The sequence below is a fragment of the Mesoplodon bidens genome, assembly GCF_964165515.1.
Source record: "Mesoplodon bidens genome assembly, chromosome: 13".
Classification (NCBI taxonomy): Eukaryota; Metazoa; Chordata; class Mammalia; order Artiodactyla; family Ziphiidae; genus Mesoplodon; species Mesoplodon bidens.
Window position 1 is genome coordinate 12,599,047 of NC_138169.1, and position 24,645 is coordinate 12,623,691.

The 24,645-nt window shown below is 48.2% G+C and overlaps 1 protein-coding gene across 1 annotated transcript in view; it reads left to right on the forward strand.

Annotated features, from left to right (window-relative positions):
* Window positions 1-24,645, forward strand: part of TESC (tescalcin) — a 63,243-nt gene that overhangs the window by 27,673 nt on the left and 10,925 nt on the right. The window contains exon 3 of the mRNA XM_081251887.1: window positions 20,775-20,855. Coding sequence (XP_081108013.1) covers window positions 20,775-20,855 — 81 coding nt within the window. The remainder of the gene's footprint in view (window positions 1-20,774; window positions 20,856-24,645) is intronic.

The following is a 24,645-nucleotide window of genomic DNA, read 5'->3' on the forward strand; positions in this document are numbered from 1 at the left end:
AGAGTATCTGTTTCCAGAGCTCAGTCTGGTGGTCTCAAGGTTCTGATGGCCTCTGGTCTCAATTTGATTATATCCAGGGTGGGAGTAAATTACATCAGGACTGACTTCTTGAATTCTACACATCTCACTCACTAAGCCCAGTGAAGAGCCCAGCAAAAGTTCCTCTGACTTCTCATTGGCTCTGATGGGGTCACATGCCCAGCGCTGAGCCAATCACCATAGCCAGGGGTTGGAAATGCAAATTGTTTTTTTCCCAGAGCTGTGAGTGAGCAGGGCTGGGTCATCTGCCAAGGGCAGGGGTGGAGGGTGGAGTGATTTCCAAGGGCTTCCTTGGACCAGGGACTGAGGAATGGGTTCAGGTCTCAGGGGAGGTGACACGTGCACCTGGATTTTGGAACATGGAGGTGTCAAGGGCAGCCTTCATTCCTTTAGAAATTCATGGGCACATGCTCTGTGCTAGGTGGGCAATATCTGTGCTGGCTGGTGGGACCACCATGCAGCTCATAATTGGGGGTGTGTGAAGGCAGGGCCCCCTTTCTCAAGATAATTTTCCACCAAGCTGTGCCCCCAGCCCTATCATAAGCTGCCTTGGGCTTCTCATTATTATGGGTCTGGGGTCCATGGGTCTTGGCTTGGTGAGGGGTCTCAGGTTCAAATTCCACATGTGTTTTCAGACTTGGGAGAAGCAGAGGCAAGACCCAGACTTGGGAAACATATCGTATTTGGATCATCCATATCCCTGGCTGCGTGACTTTGGGTTAATTGTTCTGTTTCTCTGAGCCTGTCTCCTCTGTAAAGTGAATGTGGTCATTTGGGATTTGATTTAAGCATTAAAGATGAGCAGATGCAGGATGCTTCTGCTCTGAGCTGGGTTCCTTGGCATTTGGCAAACAGGACTGTCATCATTCGACCGTTGGTGAGGTCATGAGGACACACCTTGAAATGTCCAAGCAGTGGCCGTTAATTTTAGGACTGGAGTGGAGGTGGGGAGCACAGGTGCTGTGTGAGCAGGAGGTGGCAGTGCTGGTGGAGGCCCCTCCCACTTTGAGATTCCAGCATCCGAGCCCTGACTGTGTTGCCCAGCGGCCCCTCATGGGCTTTTGCAAGGATGTACTGAAACGTTGAGCTCTACACTGGTTCTTTTTTTTTTTTATGTTATTGAAGTATAGTTGATTTTCAATGTTCTGTTAATTTCTGCTGTATAGCAAAGTGATTCAGCTGTACATATATATATTCTTTTTCATTATGGTTTATTACAGGGTATTGAATATAGTTCCCTATGCTATACAGTAGGACCTTGTTGTTTATCCATTATTTTTTTAATTGAAATATAGTTGGTTTACAAAGTTGTGTTAATTTCTGTTGTATGGCAAAGTGACCCAATTATACACATATATACAGACTTTTTTAAAGTTATTTTCTGATTAATCTTTTTTAAATTTTATTTTTTATTTGGTTGCACAGGAGGGATCCATAGTTGTGGCCCACGGGCTCCTTAGCTGTGGCACGCAAACTCCTAGTTGCGGCATATATGTGGGATCTAGTTCCCTGACCAGGATCAAACCCGGGCCCCCTGCATTGGGATCGTGGAGTCTTAACAACTGCGCCACCAGGGAAGTCCCTACATTCTTTTTCATATTCTTTTCCATTATGGTTTATCCCAGGAGATTGGATTAGTTCCATGTGCTATACAGTAGGATCTTGTTGTTTATCCATCTTGTATATACTAGTTTGCATCTGCTAACCCCAAACTCCCAATCCTTCCCTCTCCCTCGGCAACCACAAGTCTGTTCTCTATGTCTGTGAGTCAGTTTCTGTTTTGTAGATAGGTTCATTTATGCCATATTTTAGATTCCACATATAAGTGATATCGTATGGTATTTGTCTTTCTCTTTCTGACTGACTTCACTTAGTATGGTAATCTCTAGGTCCATCCATGTTGCTGCAAATGGCATCATTTCATTCTTTTTTATGGCTGAGTAATATCCCAGTGTATATATGTACCACATCTTCTTTATCCATTCATCTGTTGATGGACATTTAAGTTGTTTCCATGTCTTGGCTATTGTGAACAGTGCTGCTATGAACATAGGGGTGTATGTATCTTTTTGAATTATAGTTTTTTCCAGGTACATGCCCAGTAGTGGAATTGCTGGATCATATCATAATTCTGTTTTTAGTTTTCTGAGGAACCTCCATACTGTTTTCCATAGTGGCTGCACCAACTTACATTCCTGCCAACAGTGTAGGAGGGTTCCCTTTCCTCCACACCCTCTCCAGCATTTGTTGTTTGCAGATTTTCTGATGATGCCCATTCTAACTGGTGTGAGGTGATACCTCATTGTAGTTTTGACTTGCATTCTCTAATAATTAGTGATGTTGAGCAGCTTTTCATGTAACTACAAGCCATGTGTATGTCTTCTTTGGAGGAATGTCTATTTAGGTCTTCTGCCCATCTTTGGATTGGGTTGTTTGGTTTTTTTGTTGTTGAGTTGTATGAACTATTTGTATATTTTGGCGATTAAGCCCTTGTCGGTCACATCATTTGCAAGTATTTTCTCCCATTCCGTAAGTTGTCTTTCCATTTTTTTAAAATGGTTTTCTTTGCTGTGCAAAAGCTTGTAAGTTTGATTAGTTCCTATTTGTTTATTTTTGTTTTATTTCTATTGCATTGGGAGACTGACCTAAGAAAACATTGGTATGATTTATGTCAGAGAATGTTTTGCCTATGCTCTCTTCTAGTCTTATGGTGTCATGTATTATGTTTAAGTCTTCAGGCCATTTTTTAGTTTATTTTTGTGCATGGTGTGAGGGTGTGTTCTAACTTCATTGATTTACATGCAGCTGTCCAACTTTCCCAGCACCACTTGCTGAAGAGACTTTTTTCCATTTTATATTCTTGCCTCCTTTGTTGAAGATTAATTGACCATAGGCGTGTGGGTTTATTTCTGATTCTCTATTCTGTTCTGTTGAGCCGTTTGTCTGTTTTTGTATCAATACCACACTGTTTTGATTACTGTAGCTTTGTAGTATTGTCTGAAGTCTGGGAGAGTTATGCCTCCTGTTTTTGTTTTTTTTTTCCTCTCAGGATTGCTTTGGCAATTCTGTGTCTTTTATGGTTCCAAGTAAATTTTTGGATTATTCTAGTTCTGTGAAAAATGTCATGGGTAATTTGATAGGGATTACATTAAACCTGTAGATTGCTTTGGGCAGTATTGGTGTTTTAACAATATTAATTCTTCCACTCCAAGAGCATGGGCTATCTTTCCATTTCTTTGAATCTTCTTTAATTTCTTTTATTAATGTTTTATAATTCTCAGCATATAAGTCTTTCAACCTCCTTGGTCAGGTTTATTCCTAGGTTTTTTTTTTGTTTGTTGTTTCTTGTGTGATTTTAAAAGGTATTATTTTTTTACATTCCCTTTCTAATGATATTTCATTGTTAGTGTAAAGAAATGCAACTGATTTCTGAATGTTAATCTTGTATCCTGCTAGTTTGCTGAATTCATTTATCAGATCTACTAGTTTTTGTGTGGAGTCCTTAGGGTTTTCTATATATAGTATCGTCATCTGCATATAGTGACAGCTTTACTTCTTCCCTTCCAATCATTCTGTATATAATAGTTTACATCTGCTAACCCCAAACTCCCAATCCCTCCCTCTCCCAACCCCCTCCCCCTTGGCAACCACGAGTCTGTGCTCTATGTCTGTGTGTCTGTTTTTGTTTCGTAGATAAGTATATTTGTGTCATGTTTTAGATTCTACATATAAGTGATATCATATGGTATTTGTCTTTTTTCTGACACTTCACTTAATATGATAATCTCTAGGTCCACCCATGTTGCTGCAAATGGCATTATTTCATTCATTTTTATGGTTGAGTAGTATTCCATTGTGTATATGTTCTACATCTTCCTTATCCATCCATCTGTTGATGGACATTTAGGCTGTTTCCATGTCTTGCTATTGTGAATAGTCTACACTGGTTCTTTCCCAGCCTGAGTGTACATGCAAATCACCTGGGTATCTTGCTAAAACGCAGGTTTTGATTCACAGGACCGTAGTGGGGCCTGGGACTCTGCATTTTAACTGTCATGGGCAGTCTTGGTGAGGTGCCTAGAATCTGGGGATGGCACCCTGTTTGCCCTCCAGGCTTGGATAGGTGGTGCTATGCACCCCCAGGTGCTGAGAGGTCCATGTGAAGCCTCCTATTTCCCATGCCTCGTAGGTCAAGCCAGGACTTGGGAAGGTTTGAGCTGGTGACTCTGCCTGCCACCCTGCACCCCACTTACATATCTCCTGCACACCCACCCCTGGGAGCACCATATGCATTGCCTTTCCACCCCTGCCCTCAAGCAAGCCCTGATTATATCTACCTGGATCCAGGGAGCAGCCCCTGCTCCCAAGCCCTCGGGGGCTCCCCAGTCAATGTCATGTCCATGCTCTTTAGCTGGGGTCCACCAGGGTCTTCAGCTGCTGGGTTTTGCTTTGCTGAGGTCTCAGTGTGGACACCACCTCCTCCAGGACACCCTCCTGCCTCCTACCCCCCACAGATTCCTCCTGGGGGTGCCCCACCCCAACATTTACAGCACAGAGTTGTAACTGCCCCCCTTCCAGCCACCCATCCTCTGCAACAGACTATCGGCCCCTTGCGGGGCAGGAACTGGGTCTGTTCCCCTGGCTCTAGTGCTGAGTCCAGGGCTTGTAACAGGGTGGATGCTCTGGGAGTAGTTGATTGATTGAATGAATGAATGAATGAATGAGAGAGCAAAGAAGTGAGGAACAAGTGAGTGAGCATATTGACTAGAAGAGTTCTCTGTAATCCATCGAGCATGGTATAGATGAGACCTGTTGTTATTAATAGTCTTTCCCTCACAGGGTTTATATATTCTTCCTGGTAGAAGAATTTATCTGGGGGCCTGGCACATGGGGACCATTCACAGGTAGAAGCTATTGTTTCAGCATGTTTTGTGCTGCACAGCCTGTTACTTCCGCCTTATACAACCCCACAGGTAGTGGTAGGAACACCTATTCTCCCCGTTGGATACATGTGAACGTGAGGCTCGGGGAGGTTGCATACCTGGCTCCTGGTCACACAGCTCATACGTGGAGGAGCTGATTTGAAGCCAGTGCTGAGATCCCTCTGTAAGGAAGCTGGGGGCATGGCTTTGACTTGCGAGTGTCCCGTGAGGGCCTCAGTCTCCCTGCTCTGCTCTCTGGGGACCCTCCGCCCTTACCGTCCTGGGATGGGGGGTATCATTCCCAACACCACAGCGCCTGCTGCAGTGGCTACAGTCTCTGCTGGGCGGGTAGTGTCAGCTATACACAGTGATAGCCCAGCCCAGCGTGCAGGAAGGAGGTAACACCACTCGACTGCAGCGCTTATGCAAACAGGCCTGCAGGAAGGGCCTCTTCCCAGTCCCCTGGAACTGCTTTACCTAATCCTAGTCCACCCTCCAGGGCCTGGAGAAGGGCGATGGGGCAGTTTTTCCAGTCCTCCTAGGCTTTCCTGCACGTTCTCCCTGGACAGAAGGGATGAGCGGCCCTGGACTGTGATCTGGTCCCCATTCTGCAAAGGGTTTCCTGTGTGACCCCAAGCTGGGCCTTCAACCTCTCTGATCCCTGGGCATGGCCAGGGGAACATCCAGGAGGCCCTGGGCCACGCTGGGGTTTTGGAGCATAGAAAAGAGCTTTGTTTCTTTAGTGTCAAGATTTGTGAAAGTTGTTGACTGGGGTCCCCTGAACAAGGTCCCCGGTACCCCAGTCTGGGAGGGGTGTGGGATGTGGTCCCCTCTGCCCCCCTCCCTCTCAGAGAGCAAAGGTGCCCGAGAGCTTACTAGGGTCCTATGGGGGGACTTCAGAATACTTCCAGTGCAGAAAGCCCCTTAAAAGTGACCATTTACACCTGCAACATTTATACATAGACTAGTAGGACTTGTATGTTGTGTTTAAAAGCTTAATGAAGAATTGGGTTTCTGAATTTATTTATTTTTAATAAATTTATTTCTTTTATTTATTTATTTTTGGTTGCATTGGGTCTTCGTTGCTGCGCGTGGGCTTTCTCCAGTTGCAGCGAGCGGGAGCTACTCTTCGTTGCAGTGTGCGGGCTTCTCACTGCAGTGGCCTCTCTTGTTGCGGAGCATGGGCTCTAGGCACACGGGCTTCAGTAGTTGTGGCACGCGGGCTCAGTAGTTGTCGCTCACGGGCTCTAGAGCACAGGCTCAGTAGTTGTGGCGCACGGGCTTAGTTGCTCCACGGCATGTGGGATCTTCCCGGACCAGGGCTCGAACCCATGTCCCCTGCATTGGCAGGTGGATTCTTAACCACTGTGCCACCAGGAAAGCCCAGGTTTCTGAATTTATGACTTTAATAAGTTGAATATAGCTTTTAAAAAAATCCTATGGGGTAAAAATTGTGAAAATTGTTTTTAATTTTAACCCACCACTTCCTACCCATATCTGGTCATGTCCCCTCTTTTTCTGAAAAATCATGTTAAGAACATCCAGGGGTGAGTTTACCCTGAGGCTTTCAAAGCCAGCACATCAGGGCCCCACTCTGTATGGGCTCCTTACAAGGCCCAGCAACTTTTTTAAAGAATTCCTAATGCTGAATTCTTTTTCTTTAAGAGGGCCCCCCAGATTATATGTGTTTCTGGACCCCCCAAACCTGAATCCACCCTGATCACAAAGCACTCTGTTCTGAGGCCTCTTGATGAAAAATGCTTGGATAGAAAATGTTCATCTGACTCGTTAATTGAGCACCTAATATGCAGAGACTTCTGTCCTCAAAAGCTTTTCTTCTAACAGGAAAGACCTTCCATGAATAAGCTTGTTAAACAGTGCTGATTTTAGACAGTGAAGAAAATACAGTAATGGTTTCTGGCACATTTTCTTTCTTTAGTGGGGTCCCTTAAGCATCAAATGTTTTAAACAGCAGCCTTTGACTTCCTGATAGTGCTCTGGCAGGCTCACCAACCCCCAGAAATAGATGCGACGGAATCCTTCAAATCTAGTGATGGGGGCCAGGAGGGTGCCTGATTAGATAGAGCTGCATTACAAAAATATTTTTAGCTGCATCGAGCCACCACATGTGGAGTGATTCCTGGGATGAACGCAACCATAGATGTACACAGGGAAGAAAAAGGACACAGTTGCCCACTGTCCAGCGCCACCAAAGCGCCAAGCAGCATTCTGATGGGCCAGATGTCAGCAAAAGTCCTAACTCCAGGGCTTGTTTTGCATCCCTCGGCCGTGCCTCTCATGGCTTTATCCAGTGAGAGGTTAGCTGTTAGCTGTGTGGTCTCGAGGGTCTCGGGGACCCTCTGAAGTTCACACCATTACCCCATTTGTCAGATCAAGAAACTGAGGCTAAGAAGGTTAAGGTCCCACAGCAGGGCTGGCTGTTGGAATAGCCAGAGCCCTGAACCACTGTGATCACATCGCTTTTCCCCAAATGAAGTCACTTTTTAACCCAGTCGCTTTGTTTTTTAACCTGTCAAATAACTAAGGATTTACTTTTTCTTTTTTTAAGAAGTACTCACAACAGTGAAAGAATTGAGGCCCCACCTAGATGGTGAGGCTGTTTCACTGTCAGTATTTAACGTATTCCAGCAGTTTACCAGGACTGCCTTTAAAGCCTCAGCTAGGATGATACACATTCACTTAAAAAGAAAAACCCGCAGTTACTTGTAAAACTGCCCAGGAAACAGCAGGCGTGAGTGGCCCCGGGGCTCTCACACCTGCTCAGGTGACCGTGTGAGGTCAGATGTGAGAAGGGGACCCATGAAGGCATCAGTTTGGTGTGAAAGGGTGCCCAGGTGTCCCCCAGATCAGGAAGAAGCTCCCTAAATAAATGGTCCTAGATTTAGCGGACTCACATAAAAAAAATTTTTTTTAACAGATTCTTTTCCCAGGACTATTAATACTTGACTCAGTCCTTGCTTTACAAAAGCAGGTGTTAAGACCTTCCATGGCAGGTTCTAGTGCCGAGGAGACCGAATGAGAAGTGAGGCTCCCTCTGCCCCTCGGGGCGGGGGGGGGCTTCTGTTCAGGTGTGTGCATATGAGTGTGAGCGAGGTAACTAGCATATAAGCCAGCTCGTTATACACAGTGACGAAGGAAGCGGGGCAGAGAGGGTGCATCCCTTGGGACCACCATGTGGAGAAGGACCTTAGGACAGGTGGTCGTGAAGTCCCCTCTGAGGTGGCTGCCCTGAGGCTGAGAGCAGGATGGAGAGAAGGGGCCGGTGTGTGGAGGGAAGAGGGAAGGATGCTCCGGGCGGAGGTGGGACCGAGCTCCGTCAGCCCGAGTGAAGAGAGGACGGGAGAGTTGGGAGCAGATCACGGAGGCCCGCCTTGGCCGTAGGAAGGACCCGAAATAAAAGACTCAGTGCTGGCTCAGAATACCACCTGGATATTAACTGTCTACTTTGTATCTCCGGCCGGGCCATCTCCTTTGAACTCCAGACTCACCTAGCCCCTGCCCGTCCCCTGGATGTCCCAAAGGCATCTCACGCTTAACGCGTCCGAGGGCAAAGCCCCCCGTCGCCCCCCCACCCCGGACCTCCCATCCAGGCTGCCATCAGCTCTCACCTGGGTTATCGTAGCAGCCACACCCGCCAAGACCTCCTGCTCCTGTTCTCCCTGCCCCGCCCTCGTATAGACCCACCGTGATGCATGGTGGGGGGAGGCTCCGAAAGGCACTTCTCTGCTAAGACTGTTCCATCTCACCGAGGAGAATGAAGTCAGAGCCGCCTGGTCCGTGCGTGTCCTGCAGATCCCTGTGCCCGCCACCCCTCCGATCTTCTGATCATCTGCCTTTTACTCCTTCTGTTCCAGCCGCGTGGACGTTCTTACTGTTCCTGCCTCAGGGCTCTAGCACGCACCGTTCCTTCTTTCTAAAATGCTTTTCCCCAGAATAGGCTTTCCACTGGCGCTTGGAGCTGGATCATTCTTGTTGGGAGGGGGCCTGTCATGTATGTTGTAGGATGTTGAGCCGCATCCCTGGCTGCCTGTAGCGCCTTTTCCCAGTGCAACAGCCAGAAATGTCTCCAGACGTTGCCAGGTGTCCCCTGGGGTTGAGCCCTCGCCTCCTGCGGGTCTGTGCTCACGTGTCACCTTCACCGTGAGGCCTTTCCCGGACCAGCCCACGGAGACTTGCACCAGCTGCCTGCGGTCTCATCCATCCCCAATGTGCTCGATGTGTCTGCGAAGCGCTTCTCACTGCCTGGGATGCTCCGTTTTCTTTTCTTTTTTTTTTTTTTTTTTAAGTTTGTTGTTTTCCTTCTTTAGCCAGTGTGACTTTGATACTTAAGTGTCATTTTCTTTTTTAAGTTTTTGGCCGCACCCCACGGCATGTGGGATCTGAGTTCCCCAACCAGGGACCGAACCCACGCCTCCTGCACCGGAAGGCAGAGTCTTAACCCCTGGACCGCCGGGGAAGTCCCTCCGTTTTCTCTATCGTTTCCCCCACTGGAACCCCAGGAGGGCTCATGTCTGTCCCGTCGCTGCTGAAGCCAGCACGCAGAACAGGGTCTGCCACCTGGAAGGTGCTGCAGTACCTGTCGCTCCCCCTGTAATGAGTACATGACCGGTATTGGGGTGCGGCCGGGCCGGGCATGGAGCAGCAGTGGGGGCGGGGCGGGAAGCGCGTGCGGGGAGGAATCACGTCGCTGATGCTGCGTCAGCTTTTGGAAGAGGCACTTGTCCGGGGGCGGGGGGACCCGGGCTTTCCTGCCGGAATCTGTTGTGCAAAGGCATGTGGATGGGAGAACCGCCTGGTGCAAGTAGGGAATTCTCAGAGCTTCTCAAACACAAACTTGCGTGCAGATCCTGGGGATCGAGGTAAAATGCAGGTTCTGAGTCAGCTGGTTGGGCCCAGCCGAGACCCTCCATTTCTCACAAGCTCCCTGGTGCTGCTGCTGCCGCTGCTGGTCCAGGCACTGCACTTTGAGCGGCTCGGCACCGCCTGGCAAGACACGGGCTCGATGAGACGTGCTCCTTCCTTCATGAGCCCCTGTGGGCCCCCAGTTTCCCCGCTGTTTAACCATCACAAGCTCAACACTAAGTGCAGGGAGAGGGGGTCCGGGAGGGTAGGGCATGCGGCCCGCAGAGGAGAGAGCCCCGTGGCTTTTCTTGATGTGTGAAGCCCTGGACCAGCAGAGAGCAGGGAGGCCGGGGCTGCAGGCTGAGAATCCTCCCCAAACTTGCAGAGAGAACTTTGCAGTTGAGCTGAGCCTCAAAGCCGCCGGAAACCAACCCACAGCACAAGGCAGGAGGAAGTGCCTGGCCCACCCTCCTTCGTGGTTTTTTAGTCTTTCCTTCCTTTTTGGGCTGGACACTTGTCTTGCCCTCTTTCTGGGTCCCGGATGGGGCCTCTCGGGGCTGGGTGGGATCAGATGCCCCATGAAGATCTCTCTCGTTCTCTCTCTTTAAATTAAAAACCACAACTCGAAGGAAATAGCAAGTGTGAGGAAGTGCATGGGGTGGTGAGAGCCGGATTCAAAGCTCTTCTACTAGCTGTGTGACGATGGCTTAGTCACTTCACCTCTCTGGGCCTCATTTTCTTGCCTGTAAAATGGGGTTCGTTGGCGTCACCCATCATTGGGATGTGAGGGTGATTAAACATGGCTGAGCTCACAGAGTACTCAGCCTGGCGCAGGAAACACGAGGGGGACTCGAGGGGGAAGGTTGTGAACCCTCAGAAGCTGTGTGCCCCTGACCCCTCATGGGTAGACCCCTCCCCGCTGGTCACTGGGGCAGCATCGCTGGACCACTGGCCACCGTATGTCAGCTCCGGTCCCAGCCCTGGGCTCAGGGTGAAGCAGAGCTGTTCCCACCGGTGGCAGGGAGGCCTTTGGCTGAGCTGGTTCAATCAGCCCCATGGACACCTGGGGGCGGGAGGGAAAGAAGGAAAATGAGACTGAAACTGGCCTTTACAGGACTGTTGAATCAGAACCTGCATTTTACCACGATCCCCAGGATTCGTGTGCAAGTTCATGTTTGAGAAGCGCCAAGAGTTCCCTGCTTTCTTTTTTTATTCTTTTATTTATTGTTTTATACAGCAGGTTCTTAATAGTTATCCATTTTATACATATTAGTGTATACATGTCAATCCCAATTGCCCAATTCATCACACCACCATCCCAACCCCCCTGCTGCTTTCCCCCCTTAGTGTCCATACATTTGTTCTCTACATCTGTGTCTCAATTTCTGCCCTGCAAACCGGTTCATCTGTACCATTTTCTGGGTTCCACATACATGCGTTAATATACGATATTTGTTTTTCTCTTTCTGACTTACTTCACTCTGTATGACAGTCTCTAGATCCATCCACGTCTCTACAAATGACTCAATTTCGTTCCTTTTTATGGCTGAGTAGTATTCCATTGTATATATGTATCACATCTTCTTTATCCATTCATCTGTCAATGGGCATTTAGGTTGCTTCCATGACCCGGTTATTGTAAATAGTGCTGCAATAAATATTGGGGTGCATGTGTCTTTTTGAATTATAGTTTTCTCAGGGTATATGCCCAGTAGTGGGATTGCTGCATCATATGGTAGTTCTATTTTTAGTTTTTTAAGGAACCTCAATACTGTTCTCCACAGTGGCTGTATCAGTTTACATTCCCACAAGCAATGCAAGAGGGTTCCCTTTTCTCCACACCCTCTCCAGCATTTGTTGTTTGTAGATTTTCTGATGATGCCCATTCTAACTGGTGTGAGGTGATACCTCAGTGTAGTTTTGATTTGCATTTCTCTAATAACTAGTGATGTTGAGCAGCTTTTCATGTACTTCTCGGCCATATGTGTGTCTTCTTTGGAGAAATGTCTATTTAGGTCTTCTGACCATTTTTTGATTGGGATGTTTCTTTTTTTAATATTGAGCTGCATGAGCTGTTTATATATTTTGGAGATTAATCCTTTGTCCGTTGAATTGTTTGCAAATATTTTCTCCCATTCTGAGGGTTGTCTTTTCATCTTGTTTATGGTTTCCTTTGCTGTACAAAAGCTTTTAAGTTTCATTAGGTCCCATTTGTTTACTTTTGTTTTTATTTCCATTGCTCTAGGAGGTGGGTCAGAAAAGATCTTGCTGTGATTTATGTCAGAGTGTTTTTCCTATGTTTTCTTCTAAGAGTTTTATAGTGTCCTGTCCTATTTCTAGGTCTTTAATCCATTTTGAGTTTATTTTTGTGTATGGTGTTAGGGAGTGTTCTAATTTCATTCTTTTACATGTAGCTGTTCAGTTTCCTCAGCACCACTTTTTGAAGAGACTGTCTTTTCTCCGTTGTATATCCTTGCCTCCTTTGTCATAGATTAGTTGACCATAGGTTCATGGGTTTATCTCTGGGCTTTCTATCTTGTTCCATTGATCTATATTTCTGTTTTTGTGCCAGGACCATATTGTCTTGATTACTGTAGCTTTGTAGTATAGTTTAAAGTCAGGGAGTCTGATTCCTCCAGCTCCGTTTTTTTCCCTCAAGACTGCTTTGGCTATTTGGGGTCTTTTGTGTCTCCATACAAATTTTAAGATTTTTTGTTCTAGTTCTGTAAAAACTGCCATTGGTAATTTGATAGGGATTGCATTGAATCTGTAGATTGCTTTGGGTAGTATAGTCATTTTCACAATATTGATTCTTCCAATCCAAGAACATGGTACATCTCTCCATCTGCTTGTGTCATCTTTGATTTCTTTCATCAGTGTCTTATAGTTTTCTGAGAACAGGCTTTTACCTCCTTAGGTGGGTTTATTCCTAGGTCTTTTATTCTTTTTGTTGCAGTGGTAAATGGGAGTGTTTCCTTAATTTCTCTTTCAGATTTTTCATCACTAGTGTATAAGAATGCAAGAGATTTCTGTGCATTAATTTTGTATCTGGCAAATTTTCTGTGCATTAATTTTGTATCTGGCAACTTTACCAAATTCATTGATTAGCTCTAGTAGTTTTCTGGTGGCATCTTTAGGATTCTCTATGTATAGTATCATGTCATCTGCAAACAGTGACAGTTTTACTTCCTGTTTTCCAATTTGTATTCGTTTTATTTCTTTTTCTTCTCTGATTGCCGTGGCTAGGACTTACAAAACTATGTTGAGTAATAGTGGTGAGAGTGGACATCCTTGTCTTGTTCCTGATCTTAGAGGAAATGCTTTCAGTTTTTCACCATTGAGAAGGATGTTTGCTGTGGGTTTGTCATATATGGCCTTTATTATGTTGAGGTAGGTTCCCTCTATGCCCACTTTCTGGAGAGTTTTTGTCATAAATGGGTGTTGAATTTTGTCAAAAGCTTTTTCTGCATCTATTGAGATGATCATATGGTTTTTCTTCTTCAGTTTGTTAATATGGTGCATCACATTGATTGATTTGCATATATTGAAGAATCCTTGCATTCCTGTGATAAATCCCACTTGATCATGGTGTATGATCCTTTTAATGTATTGTTGGATTCTGTTTGCTAGGATTTTGTTGAGGATTTTTGCATCTATATTCATCAGTGATGTTGGTCTGTAATTTTCTTTTTTTGTAGTATCTGTCTGGTTTTTGTGTTAAGGTGATGGTGGCCTCATAGAATGAGTTTGGGCGTGTTCCTTCCTCTGCAATTTTTTGGAAGAGTTTGAGAAGGATGGGTGTAATCTCTTCTCTAAATGTTTGATAGAATTCACCTATGAAGCCATCTGGTCCTGGACTTTTGTTTGTTGCAAGATTTTTAATCACAGTTTCAATTTCATTACTTGTGACTGGTCTGTTCACATTTTCTATTTCTTCCTGGCTCTGTCTTGGAAGGTTATCCCTTTCTAAGAATTTGTCCATTTCTTCCAGGTTGTCTATTTTATTGGCATAGAGTTGCTTGTAGTAGTCTATCAGGATGCTTTGTATTTCTGTGGTGTCTGTTGTAACTTCTCCATTTTCATTTCTAATTTTATTGATTTGAGTCCTCTCCCTCTTTTTCTTGATGAGTCTGGCTAATGGTTTATCAATTTTGTTTATCTTCTCAAAGAACCAGCTTTTAGTTTTATTGATCTTTGCTATTGTTTTCTTTGTTTCTATTTCATTTATTTCTGCTCTGATCTTTATGATTTCTTTCCTTCTGCTAACTTTGGGTTTTGTTTGTTCTTCTTTCTCTAGCTCCTTTAGGTGTAAGGTTAGATTGTTTATTTGAGATTTTTCTTGTTTCTTGAGGTAGGCTTGTATAGTTATAAACTGCCCTCTTAGAACTGCTTTTGCTACATCCCATAGGTTTTGGATCATCGCGTTTTCATTGTCATTTGTCTCTAGGTATTTTTTGATTTTCTCTTTGATTTCTTCAGTGATCTCTTGGTTATTTAGTAACGTATTATTTCGCCTTCATGTGTTTGTGTTTTGTACATTTTTTCCCTGTAATTGATTTCTAATCTCATAGTGTTGTGGTCAGAAAAGATGCTTGATATGATTTCAATTTTCTTAAATTTACTGAGGCTTGATTTATGACCCAAGATGTGATCTATCCTGGAGAATGTTCCGTGTGCACTTGAGAAGAAAGTGTAATCTGCTGTTTTTGGATGGAATCTCCTATAAATACCAATTAAATCTATCTGGTCTGTTGTGTCATTTAAAGCTTGTGTTTCCTTATTAATTTTCTGTTTGCATGATCTGTCCATTGGTGTAAGTGAGGTGTTAAAGTCCCCCACTATTACTGTGTTACTGTCGATTTCCTCTTTTATAGCTGTTAGCAGTTGCCTTATGTATTGAGGTGCTCCTATGTTGGGTGTGTATATATTTATAATTGTTATATCTTCTTCTTGGGTTGATCCCTTGATCATTATGTAGTGTTCTTCTGTGTGTCTTGCAATAGTCTTTATTTTAAAGTCTATTTTGTCTGATATGAGAATTGCTGCTCCAGCTTTCTTTTGATTTCCATTTGCATGGAATATCTTTTTCCATCCCCTCACTTTCAGTCTGTATGTGTCCCTAGGTCTGAAGTGGGTCTCTTGTAGACAGCATACATACGGGTCTTGTTTTTGTATCCATTCAGCGAGCCTTCAGTGTATTTTGGTTGGAGCATTTAATCCATTCACGTTTAAGGTAATTATTGATATGTATGTTCCTATGACCATTTTCTTAATTGTTTTGGGTTTGTTTTTGTAGGTTCTTCTCTTGCGTTTCCCACTTAGAAAAGTTCCTTTAGCATTTGTTGTAGAGCTGGTTTGGTGGTGCTGAATTCTCTTAGCTTTTGCTTGTCTGTAAAGATTTTGATTTCTCCATCGAATCTGAATGAAATCCTTGCCGGGTAGAGTAATCTTGGTTGTAGGTTCTTCCCTTTCATCACTTTAAGTATATCATGCCACTCCCTTCTGGCTTGTAGAGTTTCTGCTGAGAAATCAGCTGTTAACCTTATGGGAGTTCCCTTGTATGTTATTTGTCATTTTTCCCTTGCTGCTTTCAATAATTTTTCTTTGTCTTTAATATTTGCAAATTTGATTACTGTATGTCTCAGCGTGTTTCTCCTTGGGTTTATCCTGTATGGGACTCTCTGCACTTCCTGGACTTGGGTGTCTATTTCCTTTCCCATGTTAGGGAAGTTTTCAACTGTAATCTCTTCAAATATTTTCTTGGGTCCTTTCTCTCTTCTCCTTCTGGGACCCCTGTAATGCAAATGTTGTTGCATTTAATGTTGTCCCAGAGGTCTCTTAGGCTGTCTTCATTTCTTTTCATTCTTTTTTCTTTTTCTGTTCCGTAGCAGTGAATTCCACCATTCTCTCTTCCAGGTCACTTATCCGTTCTTCTGCCTCAGTTATTTTGCTATTGATTCCTTCTAGTGTAGTTTTCATTTCAGTTATTGTATTGTTCATCTCTGTTTGTTTGTTCTTTAATTCTTCTAGGTCTTTTTTAAGCATTTCTTGCATCTTCTCAATCTTTGCCTGCATTCTTCTTCTGAGGTCCTGGATCATCTTCACTATCATTATTCTGAATTCTTTTTCTGGAAGGTTGCCTATCTCCACTTCATTTAGTTGTTTTTCTGGGGTTTTATCTTGTTCCTTCATCTGGTATGTAGCCCTCTGCCTTTCCATCTTGTCCATCTTCCTGTGAATGTGGTTTTTGTTCCACAGGCTGCAGGATTGTAGTTCTTCTTGCTTCTGCTGTCTGCCCTCTCTCCCTGCTTTTTTTTTTTTTTTTTTTGGTTGGGGAGCGCTGCACCACGTGACTTGCAGGATCTTAGTTCCTCAACCAGGGATTGAACCAGGGCCATGACAGGGAAAGCACTGAGTCCTAACCACTGGACGGCCAGGGAATTCCAAAGAATTCCCTACTTGGCACCAGGTGGTTCTCCCATCCACATGCCTTTGCACAAAAGATCCTGACAGGCAAGTCCTGGTCCCCCTCCCCACGCCCCTTAGGAGAAGCTGCTCCCGGGCTAGAGCTTCCATGTGCCACCTAAGTCAGGGGTATTGTTCTTAGTAGTAAGACATTTCTTCACCTCTCTGCCTCAGTTTCCTCATCTGTAAGGTGGAAATATGTTCTTACCTTGTAGGATAATAATGTAGAGCTCTCAGAACAGTACCTGACACCTTGGGAGTACATAGAAGGTTAGCTGCTGCTGCTGTTCTAATTATCACCATCATCATTTTAAAATGACAGTCTCACTGAATGTCAGGCATTATGCTAAGCACCTTACCTGTGTTTACCTCATTTAATCATTTCATTAATCCCATGATCCTGCTGGCATATTCCCACAATCCCCATTTTACAGATGAGAAATCAAGGCTCTGGGACGTGCAGTGGCTCACCCAGGACCACATGCCTGGTCAGGAGTGGAGCCTGGACCAGCCCCCAGGGTGTACTTGACTTCACTTCCCCTTTGACATTGGGGGGTGGTGCTTGGTCTGTACGCAGTTCACAGATGAAGAAACTGAGGCTTGGAGAGTCAGTAAGGTACCCGTGGGCAGGGACAGTGTGGTTCTAGCTTATGGAGAAAGGCAGCTGGGCTTCAAAGACACCTGCACAGACCTGCCAGGGGCTGTGTGGCCAGGACCCAAAGACAGTGTCCCCAGTTCGATTCCTGTCACCTGCCTCACCTCTGTCAGTGGGAGGTCAGACCTCTTCTTTGTTGATAAGTTTCTCCTCCAGACACACAGTCAGGCTCTTCAAGGTCCATCTGCCGCTATACTCCTCCTGGGACCTTGCTGTCTGCTCTCCCTCCCAAGTCAGTCAGGGCCCCTCTGGGCCTTTGTAGGATGTCATGGTGCCAGGGGGCCCCTTCTCGCCACCTTCACAAGCATGGGGACCGGGTGTCTCCCAGTACCCCTAGAACCTGCAGCTGCCCCGTTTTCGGCCTCTGTTCCCTCCTGGGGAATTAACCAGATCTACTTCCCAGGCGTGTCCCCAGATGTGGTCCTTCCAGCAGCCCTGGGACAAAGCTCCTCTGAGAGCCCCTTCCAGGACTCGGCAAGGCAGAGCGGGGTTGCGATGCTCTCCAAGGATCTGCAGACTGAGGACTCCTGGGGGCCCCAAAGGGCGTGGATGCCTGGGGACGGAGCAGACCCTGGGGGCCAGGTGCCCTGCCCACCCCCGCCGTCCCTTCTGCTCAGCTGTTCGGTCCACACGCCGCGTTTTGAGCCCCTGCGCAGCCCTCAGCTGTGCGAGGCCTTGAGGCGGTGGTGCTGTGGAGATGAGCCTCCTGTCCCCATGCTCTCAGATGCCTGAAGGCCTCCATCCATGGACCCCTTGCTCTCCGCCAGGCACCGTGCTGAGAGTGACAGCCTCCTGAGGCTCCTGTGTGTAGGGGAGCAAACGGAGGCTCAGAGAGGCTAAGTCACTTGTCCCAGGTAGCAGAGCTCGTAGAACCCAAGTCTGACTCCAGGGGCTGTGCCCACTTCACAGATGAGGAGACTAAGGCTGAGGAAGAGTTAGCAGTAGCCAAGACCCCTGGCCAGTGAAAGCCAGAGAGGGCTTGGGGGTCTCCTGCCAACTAGCAGCTGCTCGCTTCCTTTCCCTTCTCCCCAAATCCCCTCTCAAGCTCCACGTGGCCCTTTGACTTGACCTGTTCCCATCCTGGGGGCTCGGGTTTTCTGTTTCCTCCTGTGGCTGCTTCCCACTCACGAGGCAGAAGGGGAGGGTGGGGGCCTGTGCCAGTGTGGGGCGACTGTCCTGTGCGTGGGGAAAAGTGACGGGGGCAGTGAGATGATCCTTCACAGACTGAACGCACCCATGACCCCAAACCCAGAGCAAGAGCAGAACGTCCTCAGCCCCAAGAGCCCCCTCATGCTCCCTCCTAGTCACCATTCCCGGAGATAGCTGACCGTGAACCTGCACAGGTTAGCACCTCACTTTTTGTTCTTCATATCGATGGAGCCATAGTGCAGTGGTTCTTTGCTTTTTGCTTCTTAAAAATAGTTTAGGGATATTTTAAAACAGCCTCATTGAGATATAATTCACATGCGACACAATTCGCCCACTTGAAGTCTACAGTCAATTTTAGAATATTTTCATCACCCCCAAAAGAAACCCTGTGCCTACGAGCCATTAACTATCCCCCGGCCCCTGGCACCAGTCTGCTTTCTGTCTCTATGGATTTGCTCATTCTGGACATTTCATATAAATGGAATCATACACTGTGTGGCCTTTTGTGTGTCTTCTTTCACTGCTAAGTGGAGAAATAAGGTCCATGCTTTTGAGGTTCATCTGTGTTGGAGCATGGGTCAGTACTGCATTCCTTTTTTATGGCCAAATAAGTATTCCATTGCTGCAGGCCAGCTGCTCTGTGTCGCCCCCTTTAGAACTGGGCCCTCAGGAATCTAAAATGTTGGCGTCCACTGATGCCGGCTCCTGAGTTTGGCCAAGTGCTGCAAGCAAACCAAGCTGGGAGCACTGGGAGATGGGGAGAGGCGGAAACACACAGAGGTGGAGAGAACACGGAGGCGTCCGGGCCCCAGGCAGGTCCTGCTTCTCCTCCCTGAGCCTCAGCTTCCCCACCTGTAAGGTGGGGGCAGGACAGGGGTCAGCTGTGTGATTACAGAACCTCACAGCTCTGACGGTGCTGAATTCTCCGTGTACGTGGCCCTTCCTCCTTCCCAGCGTGGGTTGGTTCTAGTTTCGAGTTCTGAATCTGAGGGCCCCTGGACATCCTCGTTTTAAGTGGCTAATATCCTTCCTCCTCTCCCCACTGGGCGTGCCCCCTTGTTCCCCGGAATTACCAGCCTGTGCCCTGGGTCCCTTCCAAGGCCACTGCCCTTTGAAGTTCAGGGAGCTGGAAGCAGATTCTGAGAACAAAGGATGGCCTTATGTGGGAAGGTCAGGTAGGTGAGGGACTTACCTGCCTCCACGCCTGCAAACCCACAGCCTCTATCTAGGACCCAGCAACACCTGTGCCCAGCAACAGAGTGGCTGTGTTTGAAATTCACCCTCTCCTGCAAGCATCTCTCCTCCCTCTCTCCTTTTTTTTTTTGGCTGTGCTACTGTTTGGCATGCAGGATCTTGTTCCCCGAGCAGGGAGACCAGGGGTGGAACCCACTCCCCGTGCAGTGGAAGCGTGGAGTCTTAACCACTGGACCGTCAGGGAGGTCCCTCTCTCTCTCTCTTTTTTTAAACAGCTTTACTGAAATACAGTTCACATATCCTACAATTCACCCACTAAGATGTGCAATGCAATGGCTTTTAGTGTGTTTACAGAGTTGTGCATCCATCACTACAGTCAATTTTACAACATTTTCATCATCCCCAAAAGAATCCCCATACCTTTAGACACCATTCCCATTCCCCATGACTCCCAATCCCCCAGCCCCTGGCAATCACTAAGCTACTTTCTGTCTCTATGGATTGATTTATTCTGAACATTTCATATGAATGAAATCATACACTATGTGGTCTTTTGTGTCTGGCTTCTTTCACTTAGCACTGTGTCTTTAAGGTCCGTCCATGTTGTAGCCTGTATCTGTATTTCATTCCTTTCTATGGCTGAATAATATTCTCTTATATGGATAGACCATATTTATCCAGTTATCTGTCGGTAGACATTTGGGGTGTTTCTACTTTATGGCTGTTAGGAAGAATGCTTCTATGAATATTCATGGGCAAATTTTTATGTGGATGAGTGTTTTCATTTCTCTAGGGCCATACCCAGGTATATACCTAGGAGTGGAATCCCTGGGTCACATGGTAACTCCATGTTTCTCACTTGTTGAGGACCTGCCACACTGTCTTCCAAAGCTCCAAGCCAGCATCCTGCTTCTCTGATTCCAGAAGGGCCAACTGAGGGTTTCCCTACCTGGGTTCTCTGACCCCTCGGAATGCGGTGCAGATCTTGTGTCGCTGCATCTTCCTGGGGGTGGATGTCTAGAACGTTTATCAGATTCACAGGGGCATCTCTGAGCCTCCAGACCCTCTGTGGTCCTGCCAGTCCAGAGGTTAGAGGAGGAGACAGACCAGTGCAGCATATTCCAGTCCTCTCTCATTCTGGACTGTTCTCGTGGAGTCTGCTTAGGATAAAAAAAACACAGCTTGAGGGCTTCCCTGGTGGCGCAGTGGTTGAGAGTCCGCCTGCCGATGCAGGAGACACGGGTTCGTGCCCCGGTCCGGGAAGATCCCACATGCCGTGGAGCGGCTGGGCCCGTGAGCCATGGCCGCTGAGCCTGCGCATCCGGAACCTGTGCTCCGCAACGGGAGAGGCCACAACAGTGAGAGGCCCACATACCGCAAAAAAAAAAAAAAAAAAAAAACACAGCTTGAGAAGTGATGAACGTGCTCTCTGACGTCTGCTTTCTTTTCTCACTCTTTCCCCGGTGCACCCCCTCCTTGGTACCCAGCAAGGAGAACTTCAACAACATCCCTGACCTGGAGCTCAACCCGATCAGATCCAAAATCATCCGTGCCTTCTTCGACAACAGGTGGGCCTTTCTCCTGGAGGTGCTGATGGTGGGTGACTTTGGGGGAGCATTTGCCCTTGTAACTTCTTGCATGACTCGTGTGCTAGGAACAGCCCCTTAAGCTGACGCAGAGAAGAGGGGGCTTTGTCAGGTAGGAGCTACAAGCACAGGTCCAGGGTCTGGCAGTCCTGGTTCATGGCTGGGTGACTTGGGACAGCTCACTCAATCTCTCTAGGCCTCTGTATTAGTTAGCTATGCTGTGTAACAAATGACCCCCAAACTTAGCAGTTTGAAACAATATATATTTATTGGCTAACCATTTTTGCGAGTCAGGGATCTGGGTCCTCAGGCTCAGGGTGGGTAGCTGGGGCTACATTCACCCGAAGGCTCGACTGGGGGAGGCTTTGCTTCTGAGCTCACTCTCCTGGCTGTTGGCTGGAGGCATCTCATGGACCAGTCACCAGGGCTACCACACCTGGCTGCTGGCTTCCCCCAGAGTAAGATGTTCCAATGAGAGAGAGAGAGATTGGGCACCTGAGATGGAAAACACCATCTTTTGGTAACTTCATCTTGCAGATAACATGCCATGACTTTTGCTGTATTGTCCTCATCAGAAGTCACTGGGTCACCTCGCACTTGGAAAGGGGACTACATGGGGCATGAATACCAGGAGGCAGGATCACTGGGGCCCCTCTTGGAGGCTGCCTCGGTTTTCTCACATATAGAATGGAGGTAATAATAGCACCTGCCTCTCAGGGTTGCTGTGAGGCTGTGCTGAGATGAGGTATGTTAGAGAGCCAGGGTACCTGTCGTTATGCTCAGCACCCTGGCTTACAGACTGAGGCAGAGAGAGGCACCATGGACAGTATCCCAAAGCTGAGGCTGACACCAGAGCTCACGTCCCCAAATGTCTAGTGTCATCGGAGTTGAAAGACTCACATATCCTCATGGAGATCACTGTGTCTGAGGCTCGGTGGGGAGGTGCAGGGGTGGGGGTGTGAGGGGGTCACGCCCTCTCCAGGCTGCCAGAACCTGTGGACAAACACACCAGGGGCCCAGGCCTGACACGCTGTGTCTGCAGAGATCGCTGAGAAGCAGAGAGAACTGGCAGAAAGAGAAAGGAGGGGAATAGGCATGTCCCTTCCTTGAGGTCGTATCATGGGTGGGGACTCCCGGACGGGTTTCAAGTCTTACGAGCCTGAACCGCCCAGCTTTGTTTCTGCCAGGGCTGCAGGGCCCTGAGCAAGACTCCGGGCCTCACCTCTTCATGGGTTGGGGCTACGGGGTCCTCAGGCTGCCCCAGAAAATGCAGAGGCCTTCCTCCCGGACCTGTGGGTTGAGACCTGAGGAGAGAGTGCCCAGGAGTTAACCAGGCAAAGCAGAGAGAGACCAGAACTGCACGTGCAAAGACTCTGTGGCGCAGGGAGTGATGCGAGTGGCAGAGGGGGCCTGGCTGGAGCACAGGAGGCCAAGCATGGTCAGAGGTGTGGGGTGGGCAGGGCCCTCAGCTCCTTTTTAATCCTGGTTGTGCCTGCGGAATCCCAGAGGGAGGCCTGGGTGGGCAGTGAGGTGGAGCCGGATTGGGGGCGCTTGCAGCTAGTGAAGAGGGGAGGTGGCAGGGGGAGCGGCGGTGCAGCCCCCAAACGTGGAGATGACACGGTTGTCAGGGCCTAGAGTTGGAGGCGTCACAAGAAGGTGGTACAGGGTGACCAGAGCCTAGTGATGCCTAACGTGTGTCTGTATATACACATGCCTGCATGTATGTGTCTGTGAGGCTTGTTTCCAAACGGCTGGATGAGACTGGGCCAGTTGTGAGGTTGGCTGGGCCCCGGGGACCCAGCCTTCTGTGGGTTGGAGCTAGAGGGGCTGGTGTCTCCTGCAGTTCTAGGTGTGCTAAGGTGAGGAGAGGATGACACCCCAGAGGTCCTGGCAAACCCTGCTTCCCCCGGGCCTGTGGAGCCCACCTAGAGCCAAGGGCTTGGTGCTTCCATCCTCACCGCCAGCCCAGGAGGAGACAGGTTGGGCTGGAGAGGGGCCCGAGGGAAACTTCTGGTATCCTGATTGGGGGGGTGGGTTTTTCAGGTGCACACATTGGTCCAAACGTAAGATATGTGCCTTTTACTGTGTGTAATTATTCCTTAAAACAAATCTGGGGACTTCGCTGGTGGTGCAGTGGTTATGAATCTACCTACTGGGCTTCCCTGGTGGCGCAGTGGTTGAGAGTCCGCCTGCTGATGCAGGGGATGCAGGTTCGTGCCCTGGTCCAGGAAGATCCCACATGCCATGGAGCAGCTGGGCCCGTAAGCCATGGCTGCTGAGCCTGCGCATCCAGAGCCTGTGCTCTGTAACGGGAGAGGCCATAACAGTGAGAGGCCCGCATATCGCAGGCAAAAAAGAAAAAAGAATCCACCTACCAATGCAGGGGACACAGGTTTGAGCCCTGGTCCGGGAAGATCCCACATGCTGCGGAGCAACTAAGCCCGTGTGCCACAACTGCTGAGCCTGTGCTCTAGACCCCGCAAGCCACAACTACTGATCCTGCATGCTGTAACTACTGAAGCCCGCATGCCTAGAGCCCATGCACCACAGCAAGAGAAACCACTGCAGTGAGAAGCCTGCGCATCGCAACGAAGAGCAACCCCCACCCACCACAACTAGAGAAAGCCCGTGTGCAGCAACGAAGACCCAACGCAGCCAAAAATAAATAAAAATAAATAAATTTATAAAAAACAAAAAAACAAATCTGGCCCGAGGTGGCTTGGCGCTCAGCTGTCCCCTGTGGGAACAGAACAGATCCAGGAGCTGCGTTTTCAGCTCTCAGAGTAGAATTTAGGCGTTGCCGGGCTTCTGTCCATGAGCGCTGCCTCTGCTGAGGGGACAGGGCGTGGGCAGGGGCCAGAGGACAAGAAGGCGCGTCCTGAGTCCACAGTCAGAGGCAGGAGAGACCCCCTTCTATACTTGGAGCATCTGAGGTTAGGACAGAGCTCTTAAGGGCGGCGCAGGTGCAGTGGCACATAATGGATGGAGGAAGGGGCCTTAGTCGATCAGGGAACGTTGAGTGCCCAGAAGGTGGACATTGAAACAAGCTTTTGGGCCCCTGGGGAGGAGAGTGTGGTGGGAAGGGGTGGTGAGAGCTGGGTGGCTGGGACCAAACCTCTTGGGCCTGGGAGACCAGGTTGGGGGCTTGGGGGGTCACCCCAAGAGCTGGAGGAGCTTCCCAGAGGGCATCGAGCCGGGGAGCGACAGAGTCTGTTGCTTTTTGCAAAGCTCATTCTGTCTGCATGTGGTGTGCCCACTGAGATGGAGGAGGCTGGACCAGGCTATCCCAGGAGAGACGAGGAGGGATCCCAGAGAGATCAGAGGAGTGAAACTGGAGATGGACTGGATATGATGGGGATGGAGTTGAGGGAGTCCCGGGTCTGCAGGTCTGCAGTGTGGGCAGCTCACGAGGCACCTGCTCTCGGGAATTGCTATCGGAAGATGACGCATGACAGCAGGAGAGGGAGGGCAGTGGCCAGTAGGGGATGGCGAGAGCCTCCCCTGTGGGTCCTGGGGCCTCAGCCTGGGGCGGCTGCCTAGAGACATGGTGTGGAGAAAGGGAGGCCCCGGGTGAGTCGGTGGGCAGCCCAGAAGTCACCAAATAGGGGAGGATTAAGGAAAGGCTTCCCTAGCCTGGACCCAGAGCCTCTCGGCGCCTGTGCATGCTTCACATCTCGTCCTGTAAGTTCCAGCGAGGAGGTGGGGGAGGACTCGAGGAGGGGCTGGCGACGGGATTTTCCTTTCAAGAGATACCAGCGTCCACCTTGCTTCC